The sequence below is a fragment of the Salvelinus sp. IW2-2015 genome, linkage group LG20 (assembly GCF_002910315.2).
Source record: "Salvelinus sp. IW2-2015 linkage group LG20, ASM291031v2, whole genome shotgun sequence".
In the NCBI taxonomy this organism is placed as follows: Eukaryota; Metazoa; Chordata; class Actinopteri; order Salmoniformes; family Salmonidae; genus Salvelinus; species Salvelinus sp. IW2-2015.
Genome location: NC_036860.1, coordinates 10,199,282 through 10,225,393, shown reverse-complemented (window position 1 = coordinate 10,225,393; position 26,112 = coordinate 10,199,282). Strand labels below are relative to the sequence as shown.

Here is a 26,112-nt window from a genome sequence, read left to right as displayed (position 1 = left end):
GTGGGGAGAACAAGTATTTGATACACTGCCAGTTTTGCAGGTTTTCCTACTTTCAGAGCAGGTAGAGGTCTGTAATTTTTATCATAGGTACACTTCAACTGTGAGAGACGGAATCTAAAACAAAAATCCATAAAATCACATTGTATGATTTTTAAGTAATTAATTTGCATTTTATTGCATGACATAAGTATTTGATCACCTACCAACGAGTAAGAATTCCGGCTCTCACAGACCTGTTAGTTTTTCTTTAAGAAGCCCTCCTGTTCTCCACTCATTACCTGTATTAACTGCACCTGTTTGAACTCGTTACCTGTATAAAAGACAGCTGTCGACACACTACAATCAAACAGACTCCAACCTCTCCACAATGGCCAAGACCAGAGAGCCTGTGTAAGGACATCAGGGGTAAAGTTGTAGACCTGCACAAGGCTGGGATGGGCTTCAGGACAATAGGCAAGCAGCTTCGTGAGAAGGCAACAGCTGTTGGCGCAATTATTACAAAATGGAAGAAGTTCAAGATGACTGTCAATCACTCTCGGTCTGGGGCTCCATGCAAGATCTCACCTCTTGGGGTATCAATGATCATGCGGAAGGTGAGGAGGACCTGGTCATGACCTTAAGAAAGCTGGGACCACAGTTCAAAGAAAACCATTAGTAACACACTACGCCGTCATGGATTAAAATCCCCCTGCGCATGTCCAGGCCCGTCTGAAGTTTGCCAATGACCATCTGGATGTCCAGAGGAGGAATGGGAGAAAGGTCACGTGGTCTGATGAGACAAAAATAGAGCTTTTTGGTCTAAACTGGAGGTGAGGAAACATCATTCTTTGGGGATGCTTTTCTGCAAAGGGGACAGGACGACTGCACCGTATTGAGGGGAGGATGGATGGGGCTTGGCGAGATCTTGGCAACACCTCCTCTCAGTAAGAGCATTGAAGATGGGTCGTGGCTGGGTCTTCCAGCATGACAACGACCCGAAACGCACAGCCAGGGCAACTAAGGAGTGGCTCCGTAAGAAGCATCTCAAGGTCCTGGAGTGGCCTAGCCAGTCTCAGACCTGAACCCATAGAAAATCTTTGGAGGGAGCTGAAAGTCCGTATTGCCCAGCGACAGCCCCGAAACCGGAGATCTGGAGAAGGTCTGTATGGAGGAGTGGGCCAAAATCCCTGCTGCAGTGTGTGCAAACCTGGTCAAGAACTACAGGAAACATTTGATCTCTGTAATTGCAAACAAAGGTTTCTGTACCAAATATTAATGTCTGCTTTTCTGATGTATCAAATACTTATGTCATGCATAAAATGCAAATTAATTACTTAAAAATCATACAATGTGATTTTCTGGATTTTTGTTTTAGATTCCGTCTCTCACAGTTGAAGTGTACCTATGATAAAAAATTACAGACCTCTACATGCTTTGTAAGTAGGAAAACCTGCAAAATTGGCAGTGTATCAAATACTTGTTCTCCCCACTGTATATACTAGGCGGTGTCAGAGGAAAGGCCCAAAAATTGTCAAAGACTCCAGTCACCCAAGTCATAGACTGTTCTCTCTGTTACCGCCGGGCAAGCGGTACCGGAGCGCCATGTCTAGGACCAAAAGGCTCCTGAACAGCTTCTACCCCCAAGCTTTAAATCTGCTGAACAATTAATCAAATATTTTCTTAACTCTTCTTGAACTACATTGTTGGTTAAGGGCTTGTAAGTAAGCATTTCATGTACTCTGCGCATGTGACAAATAAAGTTTGATTTGATTTCTAAAAATTAACTTTTAATTAACAAAGCACACCTGTTAATTGAAATGCATTCGAAGGAATCTGGTTGAGAATGCCAAGAGTGTGCAAAGCTGTCAATGCAAAGGATGGCTACTTTGAAGAATATAAAATACATTTTGATTTATTTAACACTTTTTGGGTTATTTCACTGTTTTGATATCGTCACTATTATTGTACATTGTAGAAAATAGTCAAAATAAAGAAAAACCCTGGAATGAGTAGGTGTGTCCAACCTTCCGACTGGTACTGTATGTATATAAAATAAAAGTATCCCACCAAATAGAGACATCTTCAGACCTCAGCGAGACTTCCTGGATAAATAAAGGTTAAATATATATAAATAAATAAAAATTCAAGCCAACCTGAATGCGCCACTCTCTTCAGCCGGGGGTCAAAGCCCACTTTGCGCACGGCGTCGGTGCGACCAAGGAATAAGTTGACCACCCCGCTGGTGAAGGAGCATTTAGGGAAGCCTGGAACAGGTTGGTATTTCACTGCACCCTTTCTGTTCAGACAACCCCCGTCCTCCCCATTACCCTCCTCGTACACCAGAGAGAAGTAGAACTGGCCGTGGCCCGCCACAGAGCCCCCCACCTGATCACAGGAGGCAGAGAACAGAGCAGGTCCACATGTAGTAATAATTATTATTATTTTTATAATTTGTAAAGCACATCTCAGACCCAATGTGTAGAATTTTTTTAAATAAAAACAATCCAAAACACAGAGAACATAGCACTCACCCCCCCCCCTCCCTAAGAGTGTATCTAGATCCTAAAAGAGTTATTCTGCTGTACCCATAGGAGAACCCTTTGATTAACTATTTTTAGTTACAGGTAGAACCCGTTTCGTTTCCATGTAGAAACCGTTCTACATGGAACCCAAAAGGGTTCTACCTGTAACCAAAAACAGTTCTACCTTGAACCAAATTGGGTTATCCTATTAGGACAGCTGAAGAACCATTTTGGAACCCTTTTTTCCCCCAAGAGTGTGGAACACAGACAACAAGCAAAGCTATATTCATGTGTTGTCAGATCCAGAGGGCATGAAAATAGAATTAGCAGAGGTCCTTGAAAGCTTTTCTGAACAGCAGGGTATTGACCTGTGCCTTAAACGAGGACAGAGACTCTGCAGCCCTGACAGTGTATGGAAGTACGTCCTACAGCCGCTCAACTGAAAGCCCTGTCACATACAGTGAGGGAAAAAAGTATTTGATCCCCTGCTGATTTTGTACGTTTACCCACTGACAAAGAATTGATCAGTCTATACTTTTAATGGTAGGTTTATTTGAACAGTGAGAGACAGAATAACCACAAAAATATCCAGAAAAACGCATGTCAAAAATTTTATAAATTGATTTGCATTTTAATGAGGGAAATAAGTATTTGACCCCCTCTCAATCAGAAAGATTTCTGGCTCCCAGGTGTCTTTCATACAGGTAACGAGCTGAGATTAGGAGCACACTSTTAAAGGGAGTGCTCCTAATCTCAGTTTMTTACCTGTATAAAAGACACCTGTCCACAGAAGCAATCAATCAATCAGATTCCAAACTCTCCACCATGGCCAAGACCAAAGAGCTCTCCAAGGATGTCAGGGACAAGATTGTAGATCTACACAAGGCTGGAATGGGCTACAAGACCATTGCCAAGCAGCTTGGTGAGAAGGTGACAACAGTTGGTGCGATTATTCGCAAATGGAAGAAACACAAAATAACTGTCAAACTCCCTCGGCCTGGGACTCCATGCAAGATCTCACCTCGTGGAGTTGCAATGATCATGAGAACGGTGAGGAATCAGCCCAGAACTACACAGGAGGATCTTGTCAATGATCTCAAGGCAGCTGGGACCATAGTCARCAAGAAAACAATTGGTAACACACTARGCCGTGAAGGACTGAAATCCTGCAGCGRCCGCAAGGTCCCCCTGCTCAAGAAAGCACATATACATGCCCGTCTGAAGTTTGCCAATGAACATCTGAATGATTCAGAGGACAACTGGGTGAATGTGTTGTGGTCAGATGAGACCAAAATGGAGTTCTTTGGCATCAACTCAAATTGCCCGTGTTTGGAGGAGGAGGAATGCTGCCTATTGACCCAAGAAACCATCCTCACCGTCAAACATGGAGGTGGAAACATTTGCTTTGGGGGTGTTTTTCTGCTAAGGGGACAGGACAATTCACCGCATCAAGGGACGAGGACAGGGCCATGTACGTCAATCTTGGGTGAAAACCTCCTTCCCTCAGCCAGGTATTGAAAATGTGTCGTGGATGGGTATTCCAGCACGACAATGACCAAAACACACGGCCAAGGCAAAAGGAGTGGCTCAAGAAAAGCACATTAATGGTCCTGGAGTGGCCTAGCCAGTCTCCAGACCTTAATCCATAGAAAATCTGTGGAGGGAGCTGAAGGTTCGAGTTGCCAAATGTCAGCTCGAAACCTTAATGACTTGAAGAAGATCTGCAAAAGGAGTGGGACAAAATCCCTCCTGAGATGTGTGCAAGACCTGGTGGCCAACTACAAGAAACATCTGACCTCTGTGATTGCCAACAAGGGTTTTGCCACGCACGTACTAAGTAATGTTTTGCAGAGGGGGTCAAATATTATTCCTCATTAAATGCAAATCAATTTATAACATTTTTGACATGCGTTTTTTCTGGATATTTTTGCTTTGATATTCTGTCTCTCACTGTTCAAATAAACCTACCATTAAAATTACAGACTGATCATTTCTTTGTCAGTGGGCAAACGTACAAAATCAGCAGGGGATCAAATACTTTTTTCCCTCACTGTAGTTATTAGTCTGCTGAAGGGAGATGGACCTGGAGGAGTGAAATGTGCATGTGGGGCAGGAGGGTAGAGGTCAGACAGGTACTTGGATCCAGAGTTGTGGATAGCTTAGTCGGTCTGAAGGAGAATTATTTCTTCTTCACACCATCAATATTGTGACGAGAAAGTGTTGATATGGAGTTGTGTTACCACTGAATTCCAGCCCCAGTCTAAGCAAAACAGGTAATACTTGTTCTAGCCTGGTGACATATCGGGGAATCAGGCTACAGTTACTCTGCTCACCACGTCTAGTTCTGGTGTGGCCTCCATCACCTCCACCAGATTCTCGATCTTGGTTTCGTCTGTGAACAGGAAGTCGTCGTCGACCCAGAGGAAGTATTTGGTAGTAACCTGAGAGACAGCCAGGTTCCTGCCAGCAAACCAGCCCTTTGGGAAGGAAAATGTCCTCAAAATTACTTTGTAATCTGTGATGAAAGTATCCTATAAAAGAGTGGTAAACTTGTTAACAGCAGAATGTGTTCCCGACTCAACAGTTCATCATCAAAAGTCTTTGGGTGCAGGGTTCGAAAGGCATACAGATGTAGGATCTTAATTGCACTGTCATCGCAATATAGTCCTGCAGCAAAGGGACTTGAACATTTAGTACATCATGTTGCTTGATCTGTGATTAGGGTGTTAGCTGGCTAAAACTACACTACATAAGTGCAATACTGCTAATATAACCATGTGTTAGTACAGGTCTTCAGTGAATTTATGTAAATCCCAAAGCTCCATCTGTATTTTCTTACGGTGTGTGAAAATTCACAGCAACAGTGATCAAATTAGGATCCTACACCTGTATAACATAGAAAAGGAAACCCTGCACCAACTGAAATAGAATGTTCTTTAGATCTGCAGATCTGCCGACAACCTTCTCTAGCGGTAGGAGAACAATTGGCATGCACCTATTATTTCTAGCTTATGCCACATTGTCATACTGCTTTTCTTCATATTGAACATTTCTTATGTACATGATAAAAAAACACTTTTAAACAATTCCAAAACAGCTTCACAATGGTTGGCATGATTATACACCGAGTGTACAACACAGTAAGGACACCTGCACTTTCCATGACAGAGATTGACCAGGTGAAAGCTATGATCCCTTATTGATGTCACTTGTTAAATCCACTTCAAATCAGTGAGTATGTTTACATGCACGCTAATAATTGGATATTAAACTAATTATGGTAGTAGGCAGATTATGCAATAGTCATGTAAAATAGTCACCTTACTCTGTTTATCTTAAATCGGCGTCAGGTCTAAATCGAAGTAAGCATACGCCGATTAAAACACCTGGTTTTCTGAGCAATCTTTCAAATAATTAGGACATGTAAACACCTTATATCAGCGTACCAGAGGTACTGGATCTGCGCATGTGATACCACCAGCCGAGCGAGCCTCCTTCTTTAGCGCGAGTGAAGTGTGTTCGGAACAATGGATGGCTCTTAGAAGTAGTTCGCATACAAACTTTATACGTCCGAACTCAGAATAAAACACGCTTCCCAAAAATAGCATGCGCGCTGTGGTAGAACGTTTAGTTTGATTGGCGTTTGTCTGCATTTATCAAAGTAGCATTAGGTAGCCTGATTTCAGGTGTGTCCATGGAAACAGGATTGTTATGGAAATCGTTCTTCTTGCAAAGCACGCGAATGTCCTAATCAAACTATTATATTAATTAAGGGGGGAGTGGAACTTAATATTAGGAAGGTGTTCTTTATGTTTTGTACACTAAGTGTCAGTGGAGGCTGGTGGGAGGAGCTATAGGAGAAGGGGCTCATTGTAATAGCTAGAATGACTAATTAATTTCATTACAATAAGCCTGTCCTGCTATAGCTCCCCCCACTGCTCAGTATATATTGACAGTCAAAATAAAATCTGATGTTGATATGGTTAGATTGGTGAAAGCAATTTACATTACTGGAGTTAGCATAATATTTTTTAATACCACACAAAATGCCCGAAATGACAAGCTACCCTGACAAACAATAGTGGTTTTATCTATATTGTTACAGAATAGCTTTAACAATTGTAGCACAAAAACTACAACCAGTTTCTATGTTGATAAGGCTAATAAGAAAATATGTCAAATGACTTGAAAATGGCAAAGGCGTAACAATTTGTATCAGTAAGTGACTGAAACGCATCATACAAATATTGATCAGTAAAAAAATATCTGCATTTCTTCAATTGCGGTTTTGTCACAGTACCTTCTAATGTCTCCTGCGTGGCTGGTGAGCATTGTGAAGGGAAACAGTCTTACCTCTCAGGAACGGGGTGATAATTAAAGTTAGAGCGAACGTTAGAGCGCAATGTGGAGGAAGAAAAACAAAACCACTTAACTGCTGATTGCGGACATTTCATCTACAATCTGAGCCAGATTGACAGCGCTCTGACCCAATGAGAATGGGGAGGCAATCATATTTCAGGGAGGGTTCCACCCCTGCTACCCACATTGTAACCGTTTGCATCGTGCATCGTCTGCATCGTGACCATATCCTAGTGCCTCCCTCTATTCAAAATATTTGACAGATATTCTTTCTAAATAATATTTATTTTAAGACATATTAGATGCCATAAATCAATGGCATCACCTGTCAAGGATTTTAGAGGGCGGGATAATGATGACTTAAATGGTTTCACTGTCCAGATCCATCTACACTTGTAAGATATCCAGACAGAATGCTCGTCTTCCTCGGGAGATGGTCATAAAGATCTGATAACAATTAGATCACATTGAGTCTTTTAATGGTCTACACCCGTCTAAAAATGTGGGCACAATAAGAAGATGGACAAGATCAGGACAAAGGACACATGTTAGAGCCAGGCTATGTTTACGCAGGCTGCCCAATTGTAATATTTTTTCCACTCATTGGTCTTTTGACCAATCACATTAGATCTTTTCACATTAGCTCTTTTTCAGAGCTGATATGATTGGTCAAAAGACCAATTAGTGAGGGGAAAAAATTATCAAAATTGGGCTGCCATTTAAACAAGCCTTTTGTTTCAACAATAGCCACAATGAATGAGAAAAACGTATGTGACGTCATCTAAATAAACGTGCATGCTTACGAAGGCTGTTGCCTAAACCTGCTCATTTGTCTGACTGCTGCTGATAATGACAATTCAAACTTCAAGGCTTTGGTGGTTGCCTGCGTTCTTCTCAAATGTATTTTTATTCAATTCTAGTGTGGCTGACTGGAGTTTGTTACAGATGTAGGATCTTAATTTGATTACTCATTTGTTGTTGAGAATTTTCCTGCACAGCTAACGTTTGTAATTTGCACTTCAAAACTTGCCCCAATGGAAAAAAATGCATCAACCCCTACAAAAATGTCCATTAATTATAATCCACATTTCCTGTTGCTGCACGATTATTTTCCTGCTGTAGCAAACTGGCTCAAATTAAGATCCTACATCTGTAAGTGTAAGTCTATGGCAGGTTGCCCTTATTGCACTGATCTGCTCCTGGAGACAAATACATACACCTGGGTTAATTAATAACTGCCAATAACATTTCAATAAAATGTTATTTCTATTCCTTTCAACTCAGAAATTCAATCACACATGCTCAACATGTATTTTATGTCCATCATCAATTCACGTTGAATGTCCACTTTGAGGTTTTCAATTTGACCAAAACCAGCTTGTACCTGTGCTGGGGGCATGATGTACTGCTCAATGTTGGAGCCGTTCACTTTCTGTGGCTCCAGGCTGTCGTCGGCGATGATGATTTTGATGTCCTTGTAATAGGTCCTTATGCTACTGATGAGGACCTGCAGCTCGGTGTATCTCAGAAACGTCTTGGTGACGATGGTCACCCGGGAGTTGATATCTGCAATGAGAGAATCTCTGGTTTAATGCAGCGACCTCCAAGATCCTACTGCAATTGGAGGTGGACGTGTCTGTTTGATTTGTATAATGAAAAAAAATATAAACGTAACATGTAAAGTGTCGGTCCCATGTTTCATGAGCTGAAATAAAAGATCCCAGAAGTTTTCCATCCACACAAAAGCTTATTTCTCTCAAATGTTGTGCACAAATTTGTTTACATCCCTGTTATTGAGCATTTCTCCTTTGCCAAGATAATCCATCCACCTGACAGGTGTGGTATATCAAGAAGCTGATTAAACAGCATGATCATTACACAGTGCACACATTACCTTGTGCTGGGGACAACAAAAGGCCACTAAAATGTGCAGTTTTGTCACACATCACAATGCCACAGATGTCTCAAGTTGAGGGAGCGTACAATCAGCATGCTGACCGAAGGAATGTCCACCAGAGCTGTTGCCAGATAATTGAATGTTCATTTCTCTACCATAAGCCGCCTCTGTCATTCTACAGAATTTGGCAGTACATCCAACCGGCCTCACAACAGCAGACCACATGTAACCATGCCAGCCCAGGATCTCCACATCTGGCTTCTTCACCTGCAGGATCGTCTGAGACCAGCCACCCAGACAGCTGATGAAACGGAGGGTTTGCACAACCGAAGAATTTCTGCACAAACTGTCAGAAACCGCCTCAGGGAAGCTCATCTGCGTGCTCGTCGACCTCACCAGCGTCTTGACCTGACTGCAGTTTGGCGTCGTCACCAACTTCTGTGGGCAAATGCTCACCTTCCATGGCCACTGGCATGCTGGAAAAGTATGCTCTTCATGGATTCATTCTGGTTTCAACTGTACTGGGCAGACGGCGTTGTGTGGACGAGCGGTTTGCTGATGTCAACGTTGTGAACAAAGTGCCACATGGTGGCGGCGGGGTTATGGTATGGGCAGGCATAAGCTACGAACACAATTGCATTTTATCGATGGCAATTTAAAAAATGGACAGAGATACCGTGACGAGATCCTGAGGCCCATTGTCGTGCCACTCACCGCCATCACCTCATGTTTGATAATGTACAGCCCCATGTCACAAGGATTATAAAGCACAGCCCCATGTCGCAAGGATCTGTACACAATTCCTGGAAGCTGAAAATGCCCCAGTTCTTCCACGGCCGGAATACTCACCATATGTCACCCATTGAGCATATTTGGGAGGCTCTGGATCGACGTGTACGACAGAGTGTTCTAGTTCCTGCCAATATCCAGCAACTTCGCACAGCCATTGATGAGTGGCACAGCATTTCACACGCCACAATGAACAACTCTATGCAAAGTAGATGTGTGACGCTGCATGATGCAAATGGTGGTCAAATCAGATACTGACTGGTTTACTGATCCACACCCCTATTTAATTATTATTTTTTTTTTTTTAAGTTCTCTGACCAACAATGCATATCTGTATTCTCAGTCATGTGAAATCCCATATTAGGGGTCCTTTTAAGGTTTTATACACAATGTGTTTGCTAGTGGTAGGCACCAATATTGATAATTCAATAAGATATTGATAACTTTCATATTGGTTTATTCTCCCTGTTAACCTACACTATTATGTAAAAAAAGGCATACATGACTGTTCCTGCATGCACAAAACCCTCTCACTGACCTTACAGGCTGTCACATTAGGAAAGTCTGTTTAATAATGTGTTACCAGACAACCGGCAGAGGAAGTTGAAATTAAATTTGATTTAACATCTAGCTTCCCACAGACTGTTATGGTGGTGGATCTGTGATATTATGGGGATTTTTTTTGTTGCTTCCACTGGTCCAGGGGCCCTTATGGACAACGGCATCATGAACTTTACCAAATACCAGGATGAAGGATATCAAGGATCTGTAAAGATTCTGTATGAAGGAATGGTCTAAGATCCCTCCCAATGTGTTCTCTAAACTCACAAAGCATTTTAGAAAAAAGTCTGTCATTATTCTCGCAGGGGGAAGGAGCTCGAGTGTTGAAAACAATCATTTTGACCCCTATATTTTTTACTTCTTAAATCTATTTCTGAGCAATTGTATTACTATAAAATAACAATTTTCCTCGCTTTTCTTGCATACAATATACAGCAACTCAGTGTTTTTTTTTTTTATAGTCTTTTTAGCACTCTTTAATCAAAAGGTGCCAATAATTTTGGACCCGACTATGTCAATAAACCAACATTGCTGATAGCAGTTCGGTGATGGCAGGTTGAAGTTGGTAAGACAAGAGTTTGGACTCATGATGAAGATGCTTAAAGCTCCACTTTTCAGGAATGGAGGAAGTAGGGTTATGGAATGTTGAATTTGGCAAGCTGACAGCATGTTTGCTCAGCTTTCATATTTTCATCATATGAGGGGTGATGTCATAATTCTCCCTGATGACCTAATCTTGGTACCCGCCGATAGCCATAAGTTTTGCAGTTTAAAGACGCCGCCGTTTGCACATACCTGTAGAAGCTTCATGACCAAAAACAACGAATTAACAATCACATTATCTTTAGTGTACCCTTTATGTCTATCCCCACCACTCTGATCCCGAGTCTTGATCCTCCCCCTATGGTTGATTCATTATCCCCAATTTCACTTTCAGATACTGGCTACATTACAAGGGAATAAAGGGGGATCTCACCGTTTCCTATGTCATATAAAACGGGCATTGATGTCTGCTGGATGACAATGGGGAAGACAGCCTCATGGTGTTCAAACGTGAAGTGAGCTGGTGAAAGAGCAGGGAAGGGTGGTGTCATATGATGGTCTCAGATCATGTGGAGAGGAAGACATGGGTATGGTAGGAAAGCTGGATCGATGGCCTTACCCAAGTCTCCAGTCCTCATCCGATACACAGTGCTGGTGTAGGTAATTCGTCCCAGAAGATTGTTGAGGTCAGATAGGCTGGTAGACTGGACAGTGATCTCTTTCTCTACCTGTCCCTCTTTGTCCCCCTCTCCAAGGGCCTTGATGGCCAGGACACCACTGGACACACTCAGAGTCACCTGCAGGTACATAACGCCATAGCGTTTTCATAGACTCGGGTCAAAGGTTGAGCAGATGGACCATTTCCCACTTCTATGGAACTTATGTGATTGTACAGTTGTTGAATCAATGTGGTTCCCGTTAGCATCTGCATACTTCGTTCTCTAATCAATTAAGTTCCTCAGGGGTGTATTAAAATTAAGTAGCTGTTAAAAGTTAGATTGAAGCAGAAAAACACTGAATTGAGATTTAGCGTTTAGATGTACAGTTCAAAAATGATTTGTATCTTTTGGAGCATAAAACGTGTTAGCATTACAGTCATTGTAGACAAATGTGAAAAATAGGTGGAAGATTTGTTCTACATGGTAAAACTTTAATTTGAACATGTGCCTTTAATATTTGCGAAACGGTCTGTGAATAGGCAGTTAGCTAGGAAAACATTTGAAAAAAAAACTTGTCAATCCTGTTCATTTCAATGCGGTCTCAAAAAGACATACCATAACCGAGGAATGAACCAGTGGGAAAAAAACTATTTGCTGCTTACTTCAAGGAAAGGAAGAGAGTGAGAACCGGTGTGATGGTACTGATAATTTGTTTACATAGCAGGTTAGGATCATTAACGCGGCAGGTTAGGTGAATTAACGTGGCAGGTTAGGAGAACTAACGACGCAGTTTATGTGAATAAACGGAGCAAGTTAGGAGAATGGCTTAGGGTTTGCTACAATGCTACAGTTGACATGCGTCCACTAAATGAAGCTGTTGTTACTCCATCTAGTCACAACGGTAAAAGCATAAACAAACCATCTGTGGGACAAATCATAAGTATCATAACACTGGGACGAAAGTAACATGCCCATTTTCTCAGATAACTCAGAAGCTAGAATGATGTAGGGAAGTCAGCACGACCATCGGACCCAGAAATGTTTTTAGGTTGTAGAGTTGTGCTTACATATGTACTTTTCTTAACCCATCTTGTGACTAAATGACAGCATAGCTTTTAAGTATCATGTTAGCTAGTCTTCGGTGAGACAAAATTTCAACTGATGACCTGGAATAAAATAAACACATGTTTAAGCACTGGCCATTGCCTCTTCTTAATCATATTTCTATCTAAATGTTTAAAAATGATATGACATCTTTAAAATAATGCCTTAATTGACTTGATTAGCTTCTCACAATATGCTTTTATCGACAGGTTAGAGGTTAAAAAATATTATTATATAGCTATGATTCTGGGCGTCAATTATCTCACGCCATGGAAATGTGATAAGCATGATGAGTTTGCCATTTGTGTAGAGAATATAAATGTTTATTCCATTACGTCACGAGGAGTACGCATGACAAAGCCAAGTGGTGCACGTCTGATTTGTTGGGCTGAACATGAATAGTCATTTAACATTTCCATTAAAGAAAACTTTTGTTAATATAGCTATTATGTGTTCATTTTAGTCCGATAAATAGGCTAAATAAGTCAAAAATAGTGGTTGTGTGACTTTGCGATGTTGACGCATGGTTAATTTGAATGAATTTCGAACCGATATACTTATTTATTGAATCGAGACAAAGAAACTATGGCTGATAGTACCTTTGTAATGCTCCTTACTTTCAACAAACCAGAAAAAATGTAAATAAGACATATTGTGCACTTTTGGCCAGCTGTTAATTTTGCGCCAAGCTTGTTTTAGTTTAGACCTGCCTGGCAGGTACAAAAGTAGTGTTAGTTTCGTTCTCGGTCTTTGTATTTTAAAATACTGTATCCTAGACATTTAATTACAGTTTATAATGGTATAGGACATATATACTGTAAGTTGTTTATCATAAAATATGTTTTTTTTCTAGCACTATCGATCTCTGAGTAAATAGGAAAAAACGAAGAAAAAAAGTGTTACTTTCATCCCGGTTCTCCCCTACATGAAGTAAAAGCTAAGCAGAAAATGGTAGGCATGACACCTGATGTAAAGAACCACCACCAAAAAGAGCAGGTAACTCTTAACAGTAAGGGTAAAATTGACTTTGTTTGTACACTGGCTTTAGCCATAACATACACTGCATACGTTAAGTCAATAAATATCCTGACTGTAAAGTCTATACCAAAGATTCCAATCAAACACCAACAAATAGTTGTTCATTACAACACAAGACCCATAAACCCATGATCAATTCAAAGCGTTTCGAACAAACCGTGTAACTTTGTCTTTTTGCTGCATGGAGAGCTAAACCTGAAATTATATTTTTATAAGCACAATTTAAACATCGAGTTACTAATCTATTGTGTAACTGCTTTGCAGAGAACATACTGTATACAGGTAGTCTTTATTGATGATGGACGGTACATAAACAAAATGGTTATTGCATAGGCTACCTGGTATCAATGTCTTCTGAAGAGGGGCAACAGTGAACCCCTGGATTGGATACTGAAGAGGGGAGTTGGGTGGAGCAAAAAGAAGCCTGTTCAGACTGGAGCTTGTCCTAGGTGATTATCAAATGGGAAATATTAATGTTTCGAGTACAGCACGTACAGTAGGCCGTGGGCATATCTAAGACATACCAATCAATTTAGTGAGTATTCTTCCATTTTTGAAATGGAAGAATATCATGCCCAGAAATGACCTGCTTGCCAGTGTAACGGAATTACAATAAACTAACCACAGTTGGCTTGAAATGTTAAATGGGTGACGGTTGCGAAGCACAGGTCTCGTGTTCGAGCCAGGTATGAGCCGAATCGGGTTACTCGCTAAGCAAGCTACGTGATTTCCGTAACACCAGGTTAGATTTGTAATATTTTCACCCACCTGATATGATGCTTCCTGTACTCCTCAGCTCTTCGTTTGACTATGTCATCATACCGGTCTTTTGGAAGGTGATCTTTCAGTACCAACACTCCGCTTCCCTGACAGGTGCAATTGGGTTGTCTGAGACTGGTGGATGGTACGGCTCTATTGATTCGCAGGGACAAATAGATCACAATCTGCAAGAACTGGAAAGGTTCCATTGCTGAAGATAGAGGCCCAATGTACAATTTTAAAACTGGTAAAGTACTTTATTGATTTTCGCGATGGCAGAACCGTCATAAAAATAAAAAAAAGTGTGTTTTCAGGCTTCAACATAACCGGTGAAAGTCTTCCAACTAAAAGTTCAAACAAACAGTTACTGATAAAGAAAATGTACCTTGTTTGCTGAGGAACTAATTGATATGCGTCTTCTTCTGTTGTGCTATGGTGGTATATGAAGGAGTACATCACTGCTGCTGACAGACAGAAAATAGCTAGGACAAGTACCTGCTTGCACCTACCCATCTCTAGAAGACTGCCCATCTGTTAGAAGACAAGAGCATCACATTTTGACCAAGGAAGCAATGTAAAATCTTGAAGGGGCTACCCACTGGGAACAAACTGGTTGAATCAACGTTATCGCCATCATATATATATAATGTTCAAAAAGTGTAAGAAATTGTATTAGATATTGGTAACTTGTTTTAACAACTTCTCAACATTACCTATAAGTTGACACAACATACACATCCCCTCTTTCTCTTGGACATATGCTGGACACATAGGACATATACKCGGCACCCACAATTCCCCTCCCCCATGACAATCACACAGACACACCCAACCCATGGTTGGACCTCAGGACAAAGAACTCTCAGGAACCAATGGAACGTGGACACCAGGCCTGATCAGGACTACCCAAGACCCAGATCGACCAATCGGAAGGCCGGACTCGCAGATCTACCTACTTTGCTTGTTGTCTATATAGTACTGTACATTTCTGGAAACTGGTCTCTTTTCCGGACGATTCACTAAGAGTCAGACTGAAAGAGCCTTGCTGCAAGATTTTACTAAGATATCTTTACACGTAATTAAACGGCCTTATTATAAAATTATCCACCTCGTCCTATTGTCTCCTCTTGTTCTCCTGTCAACAGTAAACGTTTTACTAACAAAAGTCATCAATCTAAATAAAGGAATTTTGTGGATTTCTTAACCTAAATCCAATGACATGGTTCCACGTTTTGTTGATTTCACTTTTAAATTGTTTAGTTGACAACTCAATCAAATGTACATCAAAACTAGACTTAAAACTGACGTCTGTGGCCCGTGGGTAATATGCTTTCGTCACTCAAAATTACAGCTCTGCTACTAACACTTCACAGGGCAGCTTTTTATTTTATTTTTTGCCAAAAGTTTCAATCACATTTCCAAACAGTTTTTATGCAAATTTTTATGCAAATAAAGTCATACCATATATAGAAAAAAGTAATGACAGCTGTGAGAAAAACAGGAAGTTGCGATACAATTGTATAAATTAATTATGCAAGAAATGGCGGTGGAAACGTCTTTATGCGGAAATATTGATATAATAACCAATTTATCGAAAGTAATCTTGGAGTCACGCGAGGATATGGTGTGTTCCCGAGTCCCACAACGACTCGGGAAACCAGGCAGTTTATTAGGACACAGATTAAATAGATTATTAACTTCACAGGGCACTGAAAGTGCACAGAGATGAGCTTGATGCTCCTTTCCAATAAATATTGAGGGTCTTATTCTGGTGACAAGATGATCGATGCTTGACTGCCGTTCAGTGCTTAATTTGAGCCGGATACACCTCTCAGTTTTGGACTGTTTCGTTCCGGAACCTATTTGCCAGGATCCGGTACCTCTCGTGACATGAATAATAATTTCCACTGTTTGCAATGTAAACATTTTAATAAAAGCGATCAAAATGTATTTCAGTTGCCTACTCTGTAATTATCCTGCCACCTAAAAAAAAATTACGTGCTCGAATGTGAAAACGTAGATTTTCAGCCCGCGCCTGATAAGCGTGACTATCTCTCACAGAACCAGAATTTCTATGATCTTTCCTTCTCTCTGCCCTGAGACATGAGCCTGCAACTACCATCTCTCCAGAGTTGTACTTCATCATGTATTTCATTAGAGAATCATAGCCATGGGAAGTACATTGAAATACATTTGCCTGTAATTTAGCCACAGAGGATCAATAGATCACAAAAGAAATCATGTATAGCCCAGCTGTGGGTTGTGTGTAAACCCAATCACAATGCATTGCTTACAGTCGGGAACGCATGGCAAATCGGTCAGTGAACAGCATGCGGCCAAAACAGCCCTTTCGCAATATTTCAAATGCAATTGTGCGATAGCGTAACTGATTGAAATGCTAGTAGTGCGTACCCGCTAACTAGCTAGCCATTTCACATCCGTTACATATACTGTTACAATAGCACAGGTTGGAAAGCAAATGGCTCCTGCTGGAACAAAGGCTTTTCATTATTTATCTTGAGAGAGATAGACTTTTGGCAGGAGCCCATCGGCTATCGTCAGTGAGTGAGATGCACATCATTTGGGTGAGTCGTCGAACCTGAAAAGCTGTTTGATGACTATCTTTTCCTCCTCATATCAAATCAAATGTTATTGGTCACATCCACATATTTTGCAGATGTTATTGCAGACACATTAGTATACATACATACAATAAGACAATGATAACATATGCTAGGGGCCACAACAGATTACAGATTGAAGACCTTAAAAGATGCACACGTATTGACTGTTTTAACAGCTTTCTTATTGGACGAATGTAGAATGGTCTTAATGTACTGCTCGAATTCCTTATAGAAAACATTAAAGAGTTATCAAGAATATTAACAATTATAAATATCTTGCGGTAATGCCAAAATAAATGCAAAATTGTTTCTGGATGCTCAACACAATGTGTTAATGTTAAATGTCTTTTTTGAGTTTCTTCAGGTAATGATTCGCAAGGTAATACTTATCGATCATTCTGAGAGACCTCTTTGACCTTGTTAACAAGCAGGTTCTTGTGTGGTAATAACCATACTTTTTCCCAACAGATATTATTGACAAATGTATTCTAGTAAATTGTGACATAAGGAATATATACAGTATCCCTTTGAAATAAAGCACGTGTAGATCGGTTGTTCTGAGGAAGTGATGAGAAACATATTTTTCCTATTGTAGAGTCAACTCGATTAATGCGAGGTTAGCTCAAGAAGGTGAGGTCTGGTTACACCTCTTTAACAACATGAGAGTTCCAGATGGAATAGCATCAGACTATGGCGAACTCCAGGTGTGAGTTATATTGTAACGAGATAAACATTCCTCATAATTGAGTAACAATCCTTCTGCATTAAAAAGTTGACTCACCAGGAGGATATGAAAAAAAGAAAAAAAAGACTTGTTTCTATACAAAATATCCTTACTGTTCCAAATTAAATACCTATGCGGGGGGAATTACACAAAAAATATATATTTTAGTGACCACGCTAAGAATACTTGCCTATGAAAAGCAGATAATTTTGCAGGAATCTTATCAATTTTATAGTTACAAAGTAACAAAATTGAAGCCGATATTATTTTTATTTGTCAAACGGCAGCAAAGGATCGATCATAATTTCACCAGAATAAGACCCTCGATATTTATTGGAGTATAAAACTCCATCACAACATTTTCACCACCCTGTGAAGTTCATAACATATTTTAGCCTAATAAACTGCATGCTTTCCTGAGTCATAGGAGGTACAACACCATCGCGTGACTCCATGTTTAATATGCTGGTTATTATATCAATATTTGCTGCATAAAGCCATTTCACCGATATTACGCGCAAAATTACCGACACAAAAGATCCCACCTTGTCTAGTGCATTTTATTTTGTCGACATCTCAAAAGTTTACCGACAAATTTGCCCTGTCATAACATTTTTTTATCCGACGCATAGGCTACTCACATAAAAAGGTTGGATGGAAAACTAGTTAGTGAAGCTCCGCGCACTTCTAGTTGTAGGCTACAATCTTATTTTAGGTTTGTGGTGCGTGGAACAAAAAGTAATCGTAATGAATAGAAAAAAGAACAAGGTTGGGACAGTTGATCTAAGAGGCATGCATTTATGAGCTCCGAGTGGCGCAGCGGTCTATGGCACTGCATCTCAGTGTTAGAGGCGTCAATACAGGCCCTGGTTCGATGGATCACAACCGGCCATGATTGGGAGTCCCATAGGGCTGCGCATAATTGGCCCAGCGTCTTCCGGGTTAGGTTTTGGCTAGGGTAGGCAGTCATTGTAAATACGAATTTGTTCTTAACTGCATAGTTTAAAAAATATAAGTTATATTCTTTATTTAATCTACCGATTTTGAAGAATGGCTTGCAGATACTTATTGGATGGATAAACCACAATAAAATGTAAATTGAATAGCCTAATGTAAATACAAAAAAAGCTGTTATAATATAGCCATAGCATTACTAATAAACATTTACATAAGACAATATGCAAAAGTTTACTATTAATTTAATGAATTTTCCATAGGTCTACAATTTAGGCCTAATTGTATGCCTTGACGCATAGCCTACTAGTCTATACAAACAGAAAGCCTATATCAATTATTCTAACTACATTTTAAAACTGCTTAGTGAAAAGTAAAGCTAAAATACAAACCTTTTTGCACACAATTCAACGATGGTCCAGTCTGTCCATTCATTTAACTTAAAAAAAGAAAAAGAAAATCCACAGCAGATCTGATCAGAGGGTGAACCAAAGATTATGGATATATTGACATGATACACGTCTCTCTGCCCTAACAATGAGTCATTGTCAGCAAAGCAGCACAACAGCTGTCTAGCTCCCGCCTATACTTTATTGAGCTTGGTGCATAGGTCATTACTGTAATCCGTTTTTGAATATTCGATAAGGTTGTTGACGTCACCCACCTGTATTCAATGGAGAGAGATGCTATTGTAACCCTTGTTATTTGGGTGCTTTTAGGTACAGTCCATATCCTTCCGCCCCTCTACGTCCTCTGATATTAATGTACCTAGACTATTCAAATGAGATGTGTACGTGTTTTAGGAATGCTGCTGAGACACGTAGTCGCATCCTTGCTCATCGTACATTACTTCAAAAACGTCACATAGGTAAGCAATACTTATGTGAGCTGTTTTATATTGATTTAAGTACTTAATATAACGTAGTTCCATGTGTAATGGTGTTAAAGTGATTAGTGAAAATATGTTAGTATTTACAGAGCATTCGGAAAGTATTCAGACCTCTTGACTTTTTCCACATTTTGTTAAGTTACAGCCTTATTCAAAAATGTATTCAATTGTTTTTTCCCCTCATCAATCTACACACAATACCCCATAGTGACAAAGCAAACAGTTTTTTAGATTTTATTTTTTTAGCAAATTTATGAAAATAATAAATGGAAATATCACATTTAGATAAGTATTCAGACCCTTTACTCAGTACTTTGTTAAATCACCGTTGGCAGCGATTACAGCCTTGAGTCTTCTTGGGTATGACGCTACAAGCTTGGCACACCTGTATTTGGGGAGTTTCTCCCATTTTTCTCCGCAGATCCTCTCAAGCTCTGTAAGGTTGGATGGGGAGTGTCGCTGCACAGCTATTTTCAGGTCTCTCCAGAGATCTTAGGTTTGGTTCAAGTCCGGGCTCTGGCTGGGCCACTCAAGGACATTCAGAGACTTATCCCGAAGCCACTCCTGCTCTGTCTTGGATGTGTGCTTAGGGTCGTTGTCCTGTTGGAAGGTGAACCTTCGCCCCAGTCTGAGGTCCTGAGCGCTCTGGAGCAGGTTTTCAACAAGGATCGCTCTGAACTTTGCTCCATTCATCTTTCCCTCAATCCTGACTAGTCTTCATGTCCCGGCCACTTAAACATCCCCACAGCATGATGCTCCCACCACCATGCTTCGTCGTAGGGATGGTCCCAGGTTTCCTCCATACGTGACACTTGGCATTCAGGCCAAAGAGTTCAATCTTGGTTTCATCAGACCAGAGAATCTTGTTTGATATTTTATTAGGATCCCCATTAGCTGTTGCAAAAGCAGCAGCTACTCTTTCTGGGGTCCACACAAAACATGACATAATACAAAACATTAGTAGACAACAGCAGCTCAAGGACAGAACGACAAACATTTTTTTTAAAGGCACATGTATCCTACATATACACAAACTATCTAGGTAAAATAAGGGAGAGGCATTGTGCCGTGAGGTGTTGCTTTATTTGCTTTTTGAAACCAGGTTGGCTGTTAATTTGAGCAATATGAGATGGAACGGAGTTCTATGCAATAATGGCTCTATATAATACTGTACACTTTCGTGAATTTATTCTGGATTTGGGGACTGTGAAAAGACCCCTGGTGCCATGTCTGATGGGGTAAGAGTGTGTGTGTCAGAGTTGTGTGTAAATTGACTATGTAAACAATTTGGGATTTTCATCAGATTAATGTTTCTTATAAAAAGAAGTGATGCAGTCAGTCTCTCCTCTTAAAAATACTATGCATGCCAGTCTCTATTGAAGAGCAAGATGTGCCGCTCTGTTCTGGGCCAGCTGCAGCTTAACTACGTCCTTCCTTGCAGCACTGGACAAGAATCAAGATTAGACAAAACTAGAGCCTGCAGAACTTGCTTTTTGGAGTGTGGTGTCAAAAAAGCAGAGCATCTCTTTATTACAGACAGACCTCTCCCCATCTTTACATCCATTGAATCTATCTGTTTTGAACATGGCATTACCTTAGATTGTAAACTGTCATGTCATTTAGTCTCCTCAACTTGTTCAACAGCCACACCATTCATTACCAGATTCAGCTGAGGTCAGGAGCATAGGAAATGATTTGTACCAAATACAATGCTCTTAGTTTTAGAGATGTTCAGGACCCGTTTATGACTGGCCACCCATTCCAAAACAGACTTCAACTCTTTGTTAAGTGTTTCAGTGACTTCATTAGCTTTGGTTGCTGTTGCGTATATGGTTAAATCATCAGCATACATGGACACATGCTTTGTTTAAAGCCAGTGGCAGGTCATTGTCAAAAATAGAAAAGAGTAGATGGCCTAGAGAGCTGCCCTGAGGTACACCATACTTTACATATTTGACATTAAATCAATTCAAAGTTTATTTGTCACGTGCGCCGAATACAACAGGTGTAGACCTTGAAGTGAAATGCTTACTTACAGGCTCTAACCAATAGTGCAAAAAAGGTATTAGGTGAACAATAGGTAGGTAAAGAAATACAACAACAGTAAAAAGACAGGCTATATACAGTAGTGAGGCTACATACAGACACCGGTTAGTCAGGCTGATTGAGGTAGCATGTACATGTAGATATGGTTAAAGTGACTATGCATATATGATGAACAGAGAGTAGCAGTGGCATAAAAGAGGGGTTGGCGGGTGGGACACAATGCAGATAGCCCGGTTAGCCAATGTGCGGGAGCACTGGTTGGTCGGCCCAATTGATGTAGTATGTACATGAATGTATAGTTAAAGTGACTATGCATATATGATCAACAGAGAGTAGCAGCAGTGTAAAAAGAGGGGTTGGGGGGGGCACACAATACAAATAGTCCGGGTAGCCATTTGATTACCTGTTCAAATTCTTGTGGCTTGGGTGTAAAAACTGTTGAGAAGCCTTTTTGTCCTAGACTTGGCACGCCGGTACCGCTTGCCATGCGGTAGTAGAGAGAACAGTCTTTGACTGGGGTGGCTGGGGTCTTTGACAATTTTTAGGGCCTTCCTCTGACACCGCCTGGTGTAGAGGTCCTGGATGGCAGGCAGCTTAGCCCCAGTGATATACTGGGTCGTACGCACTACCCTCTGTAGTGCCTTGCGGTCAGAGGCCGAGCAATTGCAGTACCAGGCAGTGATGCAACCAGTCAGGATGCTCTTGATGTTGCAGCTGTAGAATCTTTTGAAGATCTCAGAACCCATGCCAAATCTTTTTAGGTTTGCTGAGGGGGAATAGGCTTTGTCGTGCCCTCTTCACGACTGTCTTGGTGTGTTTGGACCATTCTAGTTTGTTGTTGATGTGGACACCAAGAAACTTGACGCTCTCAACCTGCTCCACTACAGCCCCGTCGATGAGAATGGGGGCGTGCTCGGTCCTCCTTTTCCTGTAGTCCACAATCTTCTCCTTGGTCTTGGTTACGTTGAGGAATAGGTTGTTATTCTGGCACCACCCGGCCAGGTCTCTGACCTCCTTCCTATAGGCTGTCTCGTCGTTGTCGGTGATCAGGCCTACCACTGTTGTGTCGTCTGCAAAATTAATGATGGTGTTGGAGTCGTGCCTGGCCATGCAGTCGCGGGTGAACAGGGAGTACAGGATGGGACTGAGCATTAGAGAAGCTTCCATTAAAGAACACCTTTGAGTTCTATTAGATAGACAGCTCTGAATCCACGATATGGGAACAAGATTACCCACATGTATCGATCACATTTTTACTAATACTGTAGAACTTTGTTCTAAAGCTGTATCCGTACCAATTGGATGCAGTGATCACAATATAGTGGCTATATCCAGGAAAGCCAAAGTTCCAAAAGCTGGGCCTAAAATATTGTATAAGAGATCCACACCCTGGTACCTCCCATTACACAAACGTTCTATGGAATGCGGGCTCCGAGAGAGGACAAGACCATCATAAATCGATAGAGTTCAATCTCAGAAGCTCCTCTCAGTTCACACAGACACAATAGAGTTCTAAGAAGCCTATTCCACTGGTTCTCAATCCTGGTCCTGGGGACCCAAAAGGTTGCACATTTTTAGTTTTTGCCCTAGCACTACACAGCTGATTCAAATGATCATCTCATCAAAAGGCTTTGATGATTTGAATCAGGGGTCTAGTGCAAAAACAAAAAATGTGCAACCTTTTGGGTCCCCAGGACCAGGATTGAGAACCACTACATTCTGTTGCATAAAATAACCATTTGATGTAACAATATTACAACAATCTTGTAATTTCCCCACCATATGTCAAAAATTTTTGTTGGTCTTATGTGATTAATAAGGAGCATCCAGACGCTGCACTTGAATTTATGAAATGGCTTCTTCCAATTATTGATAAACATGCACCTGTTAAGAAACTGACTGTTAGAACTGTTACGGCTCCATGGATTGATGAGGAATTGAAAAACTGTATGGTTGAAAGAGATATTGCAAAAAGAGTGGATAATAAGTCTGGCTGCACATCTGACTGGCTGCAAATGTGGCTAAACTCAACAACAAAAAGAAGAAACTGTATTATGAAGCCAAGATCAAATGATATAAAGAATGATGGAAAAAAAACATTGGAGTACTTTAAATGAAATTATGGGCAGAAAGACAAATTCTACTCCATATTTCATCGAATCATCACAAAACTATTTGATTTTGCCAATTATTTTAATGGTTACTTCATTGGCAAAGTGGGTAAACTTAGGCAGGAAATGCCAACAACAAACAGTGAGCCATCGTATTCATGCATTAAAAAAAACTAAGAAAGAAAGAAAAGCATTGCAACTTTAAACTTTGTAAAGTTAGTGTGGGAGAGGTGGAAAATGTATTGTTATCAATCAATAATGACAAACCTCCTGGCATTGACAACTTGGATGGAAAACTACTGAGGATGGTAGCTGACTATAGCCACTCCTATTTGTCATATCTTTAATCTGAGCCTAGAGGAAAGTATTTCACCTCAGGCCTAGAAGGAAGTGATGGGGTCATGATTGGGGTCATGATAGGGGCTGCACCAAATGTTTAATGTATTATAATATGTTGTATTAATAGAAGGGGAGGGGCTATGGGACCCCCCCTCTACATTTATATGGTCCTAGACTACAGATTAACTAATATATATATATATATATTCATTGTAAGGTTTTAGAATTGTTCCACAGTCTTTAAGTCTGTGCCTCTTATAAAGAAATGTGGGGTCTGTGAGAAAGCATTTCAATGATAAACAAAAAGCTCTGCAGGGGAGTAGAATAGATAAGAGGCTAGTCAGACATACCTCTATAAATCAACTTGAGGGAGTGGCGTTTACTCCTGAGGCCTTAGAAAACACTGGAACTATTGTATTTCTTGCAAGTTTGTATAGCTGTGTATGCATGGGCTTGGTCTGAGGAGTAGCAGGTAATGACATCACAGGGGGTTGACTACAAGCATGATACAAGCAACTTGGACTTTTCCTATGGGGCAGAACTCAGAAGAGACATCGGTTGTATGTGTGATCTTTGACTTCTGTATTTTGATTTATAAGTGCACGTCGAGTGTTCCTTATTTGTTAAGTAATAAAACGGAGCACAGAATAACAGAGCCAACAGAAGCCAAAGTAATTCCCCTACGCAGGAGTCGTAAAGCGCCCTTTAAATGGTTCTAACAGCATACCTATAAGCTTGCTGCCAGCTCTTAGCAAACTGTTGGGAGAGAAAAATGGTGGTTCACCAAACACAAAGCTATTTCTCTGTAAACAAATTAACAACAGACGTTCAGCATGCTTATAGAGAAGGGTACTCAACATGTACTGCACTGACACAAATGACTGATGAGTGGTTGTGTTAGGTTCTTATTTTTCCAGAATAAATGACCCACAGACACTAGGGAAGCTTAACCAAGTTTAATTCTTCCCAAGGTTCTGTACAGCTGTATTCAGACAGCAAAACATTTCTCACATCACAGTTTATATACATCCTACTTAAGACACTCCTCCTTTCCATTCCTTACATCTTATTGCTCCACGGGAAGCTAATAAAGAGGGTAACAGGATAACACACCTTTATCACTGCCTTAAAATAATCTGTCCTCACCTCCTGACCTCAACCAGTCTTTCATCTAATCGACAGATGTCCATCTATCTCACCCGTTTCACACGTTGCTCTCCTCTCACCCCCCCCGAACACATTCCGAAGCCATCTGTCTTTCAGAGAACCATTAACTTCTGACATAGGAAATGAGACTGTGTTCTATGTCAATGATCAAAGCTTAGCCGATTCCAACAGTTGAAAGACATTGATAAGATTGTGGGATCTGTACTGCAAGATTTCAGTGCAGCCTTTGATATTATTGATCATAACCTGTTGCAAAAAAAACGCATTTGTTTTATGGCTTTTCAACCTCTACCATATCGTGGATTCAGAGCTATCTAATAGAGCTCAAAGGTTTTCTTTAATAAGAAGCTTTTTTAATGTCAAACATGTAAAGTATGCTGTACCAATGACCTGCCACTGGCATTAAACAAAGCATGTGTGTCCATGTATGCTGATGATTCAACCAGATACACATCAGCAACCACAGCTAATGAAGTCACTGAAACCCTTAACAAAGAGTTGCAATCTGTTTTGGAATGGGTGGCCAATCATAAACTGGTCCTGAACATCTCTAAAACTAAGTTCATTGTATTTGGTACAAATCATTCTCTAAGTTCTAGACCTCGGCTGAATCTGGTAATGAATGGTGTGGCTGTTGAACAAGTTGAGGAGACTAAATTACTAGGCGTTACCCTAGACTGTAAACTGTCATGGTTTATAGGTTTATAGATTAATTGGTTGTAAAGATGGGGAGTGTTACAAAACCTCCAGGGCGCCCTATTGTAGCGGGCATTGACGCAGTAACGGCCCCTCTATCTACTTTTGTTGACTTTTTTTATTAGACCACTCGCAGAACAGCTCCCCTCCTTTGTAAAGGACACCAGCTGTATGATCTCTATTATTGAATCTCTTCATCCTCTCCCTGAGAATACTTTGTTAGTTACTTTTGATGTGGAGTCGTTATACACATATTCCACACGAGGGCGGTATTGAAGCTATGGAACATTTTCTTCTGCAACGTGACCCTAATGAACTACCTTCCAGTGCATGCATATTTTCATTGGCTGAA

The 26,112-nt window shown here is 40.7% G+C and overlaps 1 protein-coding gene across 4 annotated transcripts in view; it reads right to left on the bottom strand.

The window, feature by feature from the left end:
* The window catches only part of LOC111981463 (beta-1,4 N-acetylgalactosaminyltransferase 1), a 51,075-nt gene that overhangs the window by 3,897 nt on the left and 21,066 nt on the right, over positions 1-26,112 (bottom strand). The window contains exons 2-11 of one of the 4 annotated variants that reach the window (XM_070449187.1): positions 18,905-18,951; positions 14,596-14,741; positions 14,220-14,363; positions 13,790-13,896; positions 13,609-13,646; positions 11,270-11,447; positions 11,084-11,170; positions 8,245-8,426; positions 4,835-4,978; positions 2,133-2,364 (exon numbers count right to left, since the gene is read on the bottom strand). In XM_070449187.1, the coding sequence (XP_070305288.1) occupies positions 2,133-2,364; positions 4,835-4,978; positions 8,245-8,426; positions 11,084-11,170; positions 11,270-11,447; positions 13,609-13,646; positions 13,790-13,896; positions 14,220-14,363; positions 14,596-14,741 (1,258 nt within the window). In that variant the 5' untranslated portion in view covers positions 18,905-18,951. Of the gene's footprint in view, positions 1-2,132; positions 2,365-4,834; positions 4,979-8,244; positions 8,427-11,083; positions 11,171-11,269; positions 11,448-13,608; positions 13,647-13,789; positions 13,897-14,219; positions 14,364-14,595; positions 14,742-18,904; positions 19,061-19,176; positions 19,252-26,112 lie in introns of those variants that run through there. The other 3 variants (XM_024012741.1, XM_024012740.3, XM_070449186.1) reach the window with 3 other exon arrangements.